General features: G+C 40.6%; 1 protein-coding gene across 1 annotated transcript in view; it reads left to right on the forward strand.

Annotated features, from left to right (window-relative positions):
• Nucleotides 1-10257, forward strand: part of SLC30A8 (solute carrier family 30 (zinc transporter), member 8) — a 53796-nt gene extending 43539 nt beyond the window's left edge. Inside the window, exons 6-8 of the mRNA XM_006892351.1 lie at nucleotides 1675-1780; nucleotides 8175-8309; nucleotides 10112-10257. Coding sequence (XP_006892413.1) covers nucleotides 1675-1780; nucleotides 8175-8309; nucleotides 10112-10257 — 387 coding nt within the window. The remainder of the gene's footprint in view (nucleotides 1-1674; nucleotides 1781-8174; nucleotides 8310-10111) is intronic.
• Nucleotides 10258-12235: the final 1978 nt, after the last annotated feature.

Raw genomic sequence — 12235 nt, forward strand, 5'->3', positions numbered from 1 at the left:
AGATAATTTCCCAAGTTCACAAAGCTAGTACACAGGTACACCAGGATTAGAAGTCATATTGGTACATCTCTACAACATACATTCCCAGAGTTAAGCATAATAGACTAGCTGTGTATCTCCTCCTAGTTTTACCAGAGTGTTATAATCTCAAGACATTTTCACACACATACTAAATTCAGTTGAAATTAGACTTTCTCTCATATTCCTAACAGAAATAATCAAATATATCACCCTTATAGTATGAAAGTCAAACATTTCAAAGCTACACCTTTTTTTTAAAAAAATGTGTAATAAATATAAGAATGTTTGTTATTTAAAAAAAAAGAATTTAATTTTACTTGAATTCACAATCAACATTCATGGGACCAGCAGTCAAGAAATCACACAACAATGTCGTGTTTAGGGCAAATGGGCTGCAAAGGACCTCTTTAAAGTGCTAGAGAGGAAAGGTGTCACTTTGAGAAATAAGGTACACTTGACCTGGGATACAGTATTTTCAATCACCCCAACATATGTGGCGGTTGGACAATGAGGAAGACCAGAAGAACTGATGCCTTCAAGGTGTGGTGTTAGTGAAGAGCGTTAAATATCACGGACTCCCAAAAGAACCAATCTGTGCTGAATGAAGCGAAGCCAGAATGTTATTTGGAAATGGAGATATCTTGTCTTCCAGTCCCTCGAGAATGCTGCCATTCTTGGTAAAATAGAGGACCAGGGAGAGAGAAAGAAAGAAAATGCTCGATGAGGTGGATGCACATATTGGCTGCAACAATCAACTCAGTAACAGCAGAGACTGTGGGGCTGACTCAGAACCAGGTAGCATTTCACAAGGTTGCTAGGAGTTAGAGACAGGTTAACAGAACCTAATAAAAACAAGAGTCAACCAAGTCCAAGTTCTGTTTGGCTTCACGAAACCTCAGAGCTGATGATACATTTTCTTTTTCCCAACATAATGAAGGCATTGGGGTCATTGGACACTGTGTGGCCATGTTTGTGCACATTTTCATCAATGAGTGAGTTTAGGAAGGTGAGTGGATGGTGGGACAAAAGAGGGAGTTTTTTTGTTTATTAATATTTTTATTTTAAATTCATTTTAATGAAAGTTTACAAAGACTTTGAATTTCCATTCATTCATTGTTGCACTTTTCTCCCTGCCCACACCTCTCCCTCAATTAGCTTTTCTTTTCGAAAAGTAAAAGAAAAAATTCTTTCATTGTTATTTAATCCCTCCCCTCAAGTCCACTCCACTATGCTACCTTCATTCTGGACTACTGTCATAACAATAATAGCTAATCATGTCAGTCTTCTTTTATAACAGTTGCATTATGCCATATTTGTCTTCTTGTGACTGAGATATTTCACTCAGCATAATGTCCTCCAGGGTCATTAATTTTGTGTAATATTTCTTGAGTTCCTTGTTTTTCAATGCAGCATAATATTCCATTGTGTGAACTATACCACAGCTTCTCTATCCATTCGTTTGTTGATGGGTACTTGGGTTGTTTCCAACTCTCTGCTATTGTGAACAAAGCTGAAATAAACATAGGTGTGCATGCATCTGTTTGGGTGGCAGTTATGGTTTCTTTAGGGTATATTCCCAGTATTGGAACCTCAATCAGATGTTCTTGCATAGAAAGTATGAATTGAGTTAACCCAAGTCTCTGTATTTTCTAGCCAGACTACAAAATCGCGGACCCAATCTGCACATTTGTTTTTTCCATCCTGGTTTTGGCCAGCACCATCACTATCTTAAAGGACCTCTTCGTCCTGCTTATGGAAGGTAAGAGCGATTGTATTATTCCTGGCAGCAATGTTCTCTTGCCCTATGATCATAGAGATTAACCCAAGTCATGTGGTTCATTTGTACTATCAGGAGAATTTAGACTGATTGAAAAATTTAATAACAAAAAGGGAAATATTTTATTTTATCCATATGTAAATAAATAAAAATAACTGGCTCCTATTTTCCCTCCAGCAACTGGTGGATATTGTCCAGGACACAATAAGTATACCCACTAGAGAGAAAACACTGAGGGAACACACATAAAATAATAATAAATTCAGCCCTGAAAATCCCTGGAAAGGACCCAAGAAAAAGTGAATAAACCTCCCCCTTGGGCAGTATTATAACTGAACATTGTAGTCAGCTGTGTATGACCCTGGATAGAGAGGATCCTTTTTTTTTTAATCCAACAAATGTTTATTGAGCTATGACTCTATGCCAGTTAGTATGGTTGTGACTGGAATTACAGAAATGAACAAAGCTGAATTTGTTCTTATTGCCATTGCTTAGTGAAGGGAGAGAGAGATTGTTTAAATGCTTATAGAGAAATCAGACAGCAATTGCACAACAAAACAGACTTAGAAGACATGCACTCAGAACTCTTCTCAGGAGCAAAGATGGCCTTTCATCAGGAAAGGCCAAACACGAGGGCAGGACATCATGGCTGATAAGTAAAGAGTCAGTGAAAATGAGAGAGACCCTTCATGAAACACAACAATGGACCTAAAACAGATCTGAGATCAGGAACATGACATAGAGAGGTTTGAGCAACATATTTTTCTGTTAGGCATAAGGTTGCCATAAGTCCCAGTTGACTTGATAAGGAAGAGAAGTGTGGGGACTTTGCTGGGGATTTTGGTCTAACCAGGAGATGTGGACGAGTGCTCACAAAGCCTTTCCTAAGGACCTGATGTCCCTGGGCCCTCTGTGGGCTGAGAGCAGTTTGTCAAGTTTGTTCCTTTCATTCCCCACACTGGGAGTCCAGCCCTGAGAGCTTGCTTGGACTTGTAGAATTCCTGGATTTCCCAGGTCTTCCATTTGTCCAGGAATGCATTATGTGTGTAAACTACTGTTGAGAAGTTCTTTCCCCTGTTTAAACTTTACTTCCTCACACACTTTTACATTTTAGCGGTTCATTTTTAATTTGGCATAAAATGGTTGAAGCACTCCTGGATTATGACTTTGTTGGGCGGTATCTTTGACTGAGTTGTGTAGTAGGATTAGCAATGTTAAACGAACCTCAGTTCAATTCTGGTCATGCAAGTTACTTGCCATAGGATTCCAGGAAACACTTTCAACTCTTCTAAATGTCAGATTTGGGAATTTGAAAATGAAGTACTGTATCTATAAGGCATTGTGGTTTTGAGAATTGTTGTTATTGTCAAATGTCATCAAGATAGTTTGGATGTACATGTTTGACCAATTTTATACTGCAGAAATCTTTGCTTTCTTGGTACTAATTAATGATTGGTGCACAAATTGGAACTCTAGTCATATTAACAGACACTCTTGAAGTTGTAGGAATTATACCTTTTCAGCCTATATGCAGAACAGATTATCCGGGAGGCTGGGCTCTATGAGGAGAAATGTGGGGTCAAGAGTGGTGGACGATTTATCAACAACCTGCGCCATGCGGATGACACAACCCTGCTTGCTGAAACTGAAGAGGACCTGAAGCACCTTCTGCAGAGTGTCAAGGACTGCAGCCTCCAATATGGATTGAGGCTCAATGTCAAGAAGACAAAGATTCTCACCACGGGACCAATTGGCAGCATCAGGATGGATGGTGAAGAGATTGAGATTGTACACAGCTTTAGCTTGCTTGGCTCCACAGTCAACAGTCTTGGCACCAGCAGCCAGGAAATTAAAAGGCGCATTGCCATGGGAAAGTCTGCTGTTAGGGACCTCTCCAAAGTGCTGAAGAGCAGTGGTGTCTCTCTGGAGACTAAGGCACGTCTGATACAGGCCATGGTCTTCGCAATCGCCTGTTATGCATCAGAGAGTTGGACAATGACCAAGGAGGATAGAAGGAGAATTGATGCCTTTGAGCTGTGGTGCTGGAGAAGAGTATTGAGAATACCATGAACTGCTAGGAAAACAAATAGATTGTCCTGGAGAGAGTTAAACCGGGTGGCTCCTTGGAGGCAAGGATTCTGAGGCTCCGTCTAACTTACTTTGGACATGTAGTGAGGAAAGACCGATCCTTAGAGAGGGACATCATGCTTGGGAGGGTGGAGGGACGGCGCAGGAGAGGAAGGCCCTCTATGAGGTGGATTGATTCAGTGACTGGGATAATTGGGATGGGAGTGTCAGAGACAGTGTGATTGGCACAGGACAGAGTGGAGTTTAGGGCTGTTGTACATAGGGTCGCTATGAGTTGCAGGTGACTCGACGGCACATAACAACAACAACAACACTGATAGTTTTATATTCCAGGATAGATCTAGAAATATTTTCTTTGACAGAATGTGACACAATTAATAATGGGTATTTACAGCTGTTACTCAATTTTGAGTAGTATTAGTTTAGCAAATTTAGGTTCTGAAAATTTACTGTTGTTTGATGTGTTATGTGCTGTTGAGTCACCTATGACTCATAGAGACCCCACGTACAACAACTCTGAAGCTTGCGCTTTCCTGAGTCAGACTCACTGATTCGGACACACCAACCCCTATTGCCTCAACCTGTTGTATCAACCCATTTCATCCGGGGGGTTCGTCTTCTGAGCTGTAATGTGATATGTTTACTACATTATTACAATTGAGAAGACAGCTTTTCTTCAGCATAATTTAAGTACCTTTCAACCTAAGCAGCTTCAGACAATATTCTATCAAAAATCTGCAAACTGGTCAATTTTTTTGAGAAATATATTGCCTAGTCTTTCTGCTTAGTCTGTCTTAGTCTGGAAATTCTGCTTAAGGTTGCCCAGAGAGGTGACTCTGCTAGTAATTGAAATGCTGGTGGAATACCTTTCAGCATCACCGCAATATCCAAATCACCACTGCACATCAAACTGACAGCGGAGTTGTGGTTTTAAAAATCAAATGCGATATATGAGACTATGTCTAGAACACAGCAGAAGTATAATAATGGTATTCTCATCTAGCTTTTTTTAGTTGACTTGAATATGAGGTATATAAATCCAGTCTGTGGATATGAATGCTATACTGTTCATTAATTCTCATACTGAGAAATTCCTGACTTTTGGTCATAAACTGTGACCATAGCCTTGCTCAGCCGTCAATGCAATGGCCTCAGGAGAACCAGAGGAGAAGCAGCTAGAATAAATCCTTCTCCATTATCAGGGAACATGTTAAGCGGCACATGAAAGGAGGGGACTACTGACTCAGAGTGACATTATTTTTTGTATATTAAAATATATTAGACACATAAACACTTGATTACATTTGCAAGGTGATTTATCAGTGTTATTGTTACCATCTGTAAATTGGCCCAAATGACAATGTTTTTGCATCTATGTTCCAAAAAACCAGCACCCAGGAGGGTTTTGGCTGACACTGTGACTAGACTACGCCAGCAGTTCTCAACCTCTAGTGACATCAGAATCACTTAGAGGATTCGTTAAACCAGATTTCTGGGCCCACCCCCAAGGCCTCATTGTTCCTGAGCCAGGAAAAAAATACTTGTACTTGGTGAAATTTTAAAACAGTACAGAAAGATATAAAATGATGGCAAAATCTCCCCATCTCTCCATTTCTATAACTTGTGGTCCCATTTTTCAGTTATAATACCCACTAGTAAGCTAATAGGCATAGTTCAGAAACTGTTTATGCAATTGCATGTGCATATGTGTGTGTATGTGTATGTGATTGGTTATGCATAAGGAGTTTTAGTAGCTGCCTGGCAGCCCCAGAATGGTTTGAATCAGTCAGCTCTGCAGACTGGACAGTCTCCTCCCATGTGATTTACAGCCTCTGAAAAACCAGCTGGAAGGCCAGCTATGAGTCCATTCTGTCTCCACAGCACATAACAACAGTTACGCATGTGCATGGTACGTGCAGCTGAGTAACCACCTAGAATGAAGTCCAGGCCCCACCTCTGAGAGTCTGACTTAGTTGGTTTGGGGTGGAGTCTGAATCTGGCATTTTTAATGTGCCATCAAAGTTGAGATCTATTTCAAGGCGGAGCTGCTCAGTGGCTTGTACGCACCGAGGCAACGGTTTTCAACCTTGACTTCATATTAGAATCTCCAAATGAGCTTTAAAATATTGACACTGAGTTCTATCCCCAGTGATTCGGATTTAATGGATCTTGGATATAAACCTCCTTTTGGTATACTAATGTTAATTCAAGGTTAAGGCGAGCGACACGCCAGCAGACCAGGCCTTTGCCGGGGTTTGCCTCTTGGGTCTCAATTCTTAGGATGATCCCTTTGGGAACGGATAGTAGGCTCCTCGACTATTGAGTTTCCTGTGTGTGCTGTCATCTAATAAACTTTAGGTGTTATTTAAAAAAAAAAAAAAAAAAAAAAAATTCAAGGTTAAGAACCACTCAGAAAGCCTGTAGAGTCTCCTTCATAAAAATTTCCTTTAGGAGTTCTGGAATGGAGAAAAAAAAGTCTTTTTAATGCTCTCTCATGTGAGGGTGGTGGATGGCTCTGACACCACTCTTGAGAATAATTCAGCTAGAGTCTAAAATCAGAGGACTCATTGTCACAAGGTGGTTTTTGACTTTTTTAATTGATTATTTAAAGAACTGTTGTTTTTGTTTTTGATCTTACAGTTCAGTGTCCAAGGCTGTAAATCTTGGTGGAAGCAGACTGCCACTTTGTTTCGCTAAAGCCGTCAATGGAGTAAAAATCCTTAGCAACTGAGATGTTGAACCACTGAGCTTCCAGAGTTTAGGAGATTAGGAGTTATTTCTCTAAATCCCTTCTACACGTCCTCTTAGTGTTATCTTTGCTTCCCTGGGTTTACACTTCTCAGATGGCTTTGCCATTCTTATACTGATTGGTTAAAGACAAAAACAAAATCAAAAACCCAGAAAAACACATTTATTTTTTTTTAGAGTCTGATTTTTATTACTATTTTTGTTATTGTCTCAGACCTGAATAATGAAATTACATATTACAAATAAAATAATTTTACTTTTACCAATTACTACACATGACTCTTTGTTAAAATCTGATGAGAATATAAATTTTATCAACTTTGTGTTATATAATTTATTAATTTAAAATTACTCAACTATAGTAGAATCATATGTAAAAAGTGGCATGATTTTATATCCAGCTAGCTCTAGTAGTCTACTAGTAAGGACATGTGCTGCCAACTGGAAGGCAGGTAGTTGGAATCTACCAGCCACTATGCAGAGGAAAGAGAAATTATCTCCTACTGTGTAGTTTGTAACCAGCAAAGCACATTTAAATTGAAGAAAGAAGGGCAATCTCTCCAGGTTGTGTTACAGAAACCCGGTAAAGGGTTAACTATGTGTTGGCTTCAGCTGGGTGGCACTGAGTTTGCTATGTCTGTTCCAGCCTCGCTTGGAACCATGGTGCTCCTTCTCTGTTTGGAGCTAAAGCAAATACCCTTTCACCATCAGTTCCTCTCATCTTTTTTTATGATGCACTTTACAAATTTCAAAGAAGGATATAATGGTTCCTTTAGCTGCCTCCTGTGCAGGTTGGAGACACTTCCGTTACTTCAGCCTAAAAAAATGGCTGCTTTATCTCCCAGGTCCCCATCTTCCTATGTGCCCACAATGTCTCATTGGAAACAAGAATGATAGTGGACTAGTACATTATACAACTTGGCACTGGAAAGCAATGAAAGTGGTTAAAGTAATCAAAATATTACCAACTAAATGATAGGGTGGTATCGCTGAGTTGGGTGCTCTAACAAATGACCTGTTGGATAACTATCATTTTTAGTAGCACTAGAGTTTACAAAGAGCAGAAATTTCCTGGGCTGATCTTGTAAGAACTGAGAAAGAAACTGTTCTTCCTACCCAACAAAGGGATATATGATCACAGAAGTCCCAAGATTTGGGTAATTTCACAGTAGATGTTGCCAGAATGCTAACTGGGATTGTTTGTTACTGAATTTCATATAATTTCATTTTCTTTCTTTTAAGAACACATATGAAGACAATTTTTAAAGACACAATTGGATTAAAATACCCTAAAATGTAAAGATTGTTGCTATTGTTGGCTATTACATTGGGAATTCTGTAAATTATTTGTCTGTGAATTTTAGGTTGATGCTAAGCCTTTTGAAATAGGTACATCTAATTTCAAAGTATTTGAAATAAGAAAGAAAAAAAGGGGAGGTCAAGTTGGTACTTTGGTAAGGACTTTGCCACCCTTTGAACTCTCTCCACAAGCTATTATTTAGTTGAATAACAACCGCCTCCTACTCTGTCCTTTTATCAGGTGTGCCAAAGGGCTTGCATTACGATGCTGTCAAAGAGCTTCTCTTAGCAGTTGACGGGGTGGTATCTGTACATAGCCTGCATGTCTGGTCTCTAACAATGAACCAAATGATTCTCTCGGCTCATGTTGTTACAGGTCAGTGAATTTTGTAAACACCGTGGATGAAATTCAGCCCTTGTCCTGTGAAGTCAGTAATTTCTCTCCTCTTACGGTGTTGCCCTGAGTGATGGCTTCTGTAAGACTGTTACAAAGTATTTTTGTACCTATCACAGGCCTTTGAAAACCACCCTCTTATCAATGTTTTCTAGAATCATGATGCTAGTGGCATCCTTTGAAGCCAGCTGTGGAGAGTAGAGGACAGACTGGACAGAGGGCTCACCAGCTACTGAACTTCTGCAGTCAGATGTCAGCTGGCCAGCTTGGTACCCCGTCACATCAATGTGTAGGAATGATTTCAACAGTAGATCCCTGCGTATTAGACGCTTTGCCTAGAACTAATCATGTAAAGATTATTCGTGACCAGGACACAGGTCTCATCCTTAATGTTGTAATATGATAGTAGGCTAGATGGAGTTTTCTTTACTGAGTAATAAGAAACTCTGGAGCTATAACAGAGAAGTCTGAGATGATTTGATTTATACTAAAGTCAGCTTTCTAAATTAGAGAATGACCCTGTTCATGAGATATCTTCTTGTCTGAAGATGCTGAGTTGACACTGCCTCAAGGGAACCACGCAGAACAGGATAAAACAAACATTGTCCAGTTCCGTGTCATTCCCACGATCTGTTATGAATCATGGGGTTTTTATTCATTGATGTCTCAAAGTAGAGTATCAGACCATTCTTCCTAATTTACCTTCGTCTGAAAGTTTTCCGGAAATCGTTCAGTATTAAAGCATCACACGGGTCTCCAATGACAGATGGATGAGAGGGAGGTGGCAGTGCATGAAATACATTGACTAGAAATTAAAGCCAGGTCTCCTGCACAAGAGGTGATAATTCTGCCCTAGAACTACCATGGCCTCCATGTATGCCACTCGTGCTAGATGATATGTCTCCATTGTATATCTCTCATGATAAATTGCAGAGGACAAGACCGGCCATCTTTCTCCTTAGCTGCTGTTGGGAGATCCAACCACTAGAAAGGCCGTCCCCTTTGGGTTATCAGTGCAACACTCACACACTAGGCCACCAGAGTTCCCTTGATTTGTCCTCGGGAGGGTAAAGTAGATAGTCCTTTAATGGTTTCATGGGGAAAGCAAGCCAAGCGAAGTAGATTAGAATATTTATAAAGAACTCAAGAAAGTCGCTAACAAGCCAGGCAGTGAGTCATCTGAGGCCTGAGCTTTCTCAGACTTCCTCACCCTCTCTGAAGAGCTCCGATCTGACTTTAGGGAATTTATAATGTTCGCAACACCAATATTTCATTGCAAATAGAAGACTCTAGTAAACAATCAAGCTGCTATAGAGGAGATGTTACAACCTCCTGATACCATTTGGGACAGGAAAAAAGATGGCAGTGTGGGTTGCTACTCCAGGAAAGGTCCTTGGGGAGCTCTAAATGCTGCCTGGTTCCTGTCACCAGCTTTGACATAAATTCTGATTAGATACAAGGGCTGCAGCCTTGAGGTCCCTGGAGACTGTTGAACAGGGTTGTGTGAGAAATGAAAGTTCTGATACGCATTTCTCAGGGCTTGTCTCCACTTTCCCACTCTCAGGAGTGTCAGACCCCCGGGAGAACTGTGGGTGCAACAGAATGTCCCCTACCTTGTCTGGGTGAAAGCTGCTGAGCGTCAGGGTCGCCCTGGTTCCTTTGGAGTGCTCTGTCTGTACCTCACCCCGCCAGGTCAAAGACAAAGAAGGTGCAGCTGAGACTATCACAACCCCCCCACGCATGTACAATCATTGCTAATCTTTGTGATGGTTCTTTATTAACAGCAGCCGGCCGGGATGGCCATGTGGTTCGGGGAGAGATCGCCAGACTCCTAAGCAGTAGTTTTGCCATCCACTCTCTCACCCTTCAGATGGAATCTCCAGCCGACCAAGACCCTGATTGCCTTTTCTGTGAAGACCCCCGGAACTAGCCCAGTCACATTGTGCGTTTTCTGCTATCTATGCTACTAGGAAATTTCTGGAACGTAAGAAATAAGGAAGCAAAGGAAGATGTTCAAAAAACGAATGACACAGTACACAGGCACATCTTCTTTTTCTGTGTTAAACTCCGTCCATTCATTGAGAATGAAGATGTGCTTAGACCCATCACAGTACTTATATACTCATCAGGGACATTTGTGTCTTCAGGTTGTTCCGGATTGTCACTAAAGTAACATCTGTTTGCACCCAGAGACAATATGATGTCCACTTCTCTTCAAAAAGGCTTCCTGGGACTGGGCCAAGTTGCATTCAGAAATGTCTTGTCAGGAGTCAGTGGCAGAAGCAGGTAAAAAGAGATACACCCATGAGGCGCATTCCACTCAGAACGATTAACTGTACTAGGGCCAAAAGGTCAGCATTCACCCCAAACATAAAGTTCAGGCAGCAGGAAAGGAGAAGGGGTGGAACTGGGCGTCCAGGGAGAGCATGAGAAGAGTGCTGGCACATTTGCCAATGAGGGGTGAAAATGTTATGGAACAAAATGTGTATAAATTGTGGAGGGGAAAACTAATTTACTCTATAAACTGTCAACTAAGCACAAGAAAATGTTTTATAAAACCCAGAAATTTACCAAAAAATAACCCAACTGAGGAGGTAAGGGAGAAGAGTCTGGATACACAGTCATGGTGCAAATAGTTAACACACTTACTGCTAGTCCAAATGTTCAAGTCTACCTAGTGGTACTTCAGAAGAAAAGCTTGATATTGATTTCTGAAAAATGAACCATTAAAAACTCTGGAGAAGAGTCCTACTTGGACACATATGTCATTAGGATGAACTTGGAGGCAACTGGTTTTGGTTTGTTGTTTTCTTGTTTGGTTTTAACATCTGCTTAGAACTTAACTTTCTCCTTGAACTGTAATGCAACCTCAGGCAACAGCTGTTTGACTCCTGTGTCTCAACCTTTCCATTTGCTACTCAGGGCAGAAGCGTCTCTCTTATCTGTCTTGCTTACGTATCATGTTGTAACTAATGGGTTGGAGACGGTTGAATTATTTTTTTTTCCTTTTTCTTACTTCTCTGGATAAAACCTGAACAAATTAACTACTTAGATTGAACCTGTTAACAGCAGATTCAGAAGGAAAGACATTTACAGGGAAGGCTTGATGACAAGCAATGGAATGCCAAGGATTGTTGACAGTCTCCAGAGCTGAGAAGAGCAACTCTCAGGAGAATGGACACGGCTGAGGCTCTGGTCGGACATTTAGCACCTAGAAATTTGAGAAAATAGGTTCTGTTCTTTAAAGTCACCCATTTATGGTACTTTTGTTGTTATGACAGCACTGTTTAATTGCCAACTAAGACACCAACTATCATTGGCAGTGACACTCAGTCATCCAGAAGCACAGGCAAAGATGTCTACATGCCCAAGAAGGAGATCACTGAATTTTATAATCTAGGAATGGCGGTGGGGTGTGTGTGTGTGTGTGTGTGTGTGTGTGTGTGTGTGTGTGTGCATGTTTGATCTAACTTGTCATAAAAAGGTGAAAGCCAAGTCAAACCCACTATTACCTAGCATATTCTTGTTCATGGCTATAAATCTTCACAAAGGAAGACTGCTTGTCTCTCTCCTGAAGAATTGAACCACCAACTTTCAGGTGGCATCCCAACGTTTAACTGTATCACTAGAGCACCTTGTACACTGTCGTAGGTATTGCTCAATTTGTGTTCTCTTTACATAATGGCCAAGCCAAGGAAGGAGGAAGGCTGAATTGATAAATGGCTGTGGGCTGACTTAAAAAGTGTGAAAAGCAATGTATATGAACTTTATGAAGGTTGTATGTAAACCAATATAAAATAATAATTTGTTTAGAAATGTTCTTTTTGCAGAATTATCAGAATGAGGCAATGATGACAGGAATGTGCAAAGGAGCAGATATGTGAGGGTTTAGAGACAGTAAACTACGC

This window comes from Elephantulus edwardii, unplaced genomic scaffold, assembly GCF_000299155.1.
Source record: "Elephantulus edwardii isolate Elephantulus edwardi_28Jun2011 unplaced genomic scaffold, EleEdw1.0 scaffold00114, whole genome shotgun sequence".
NCBI classification, from domain to species: domain Eukaryota; kingdom Metazoa; phylum Chordata; class Mammalia; order Macroscelidea; family Macroscelididae; genus Elephantulus; species Elephantulus edwardii.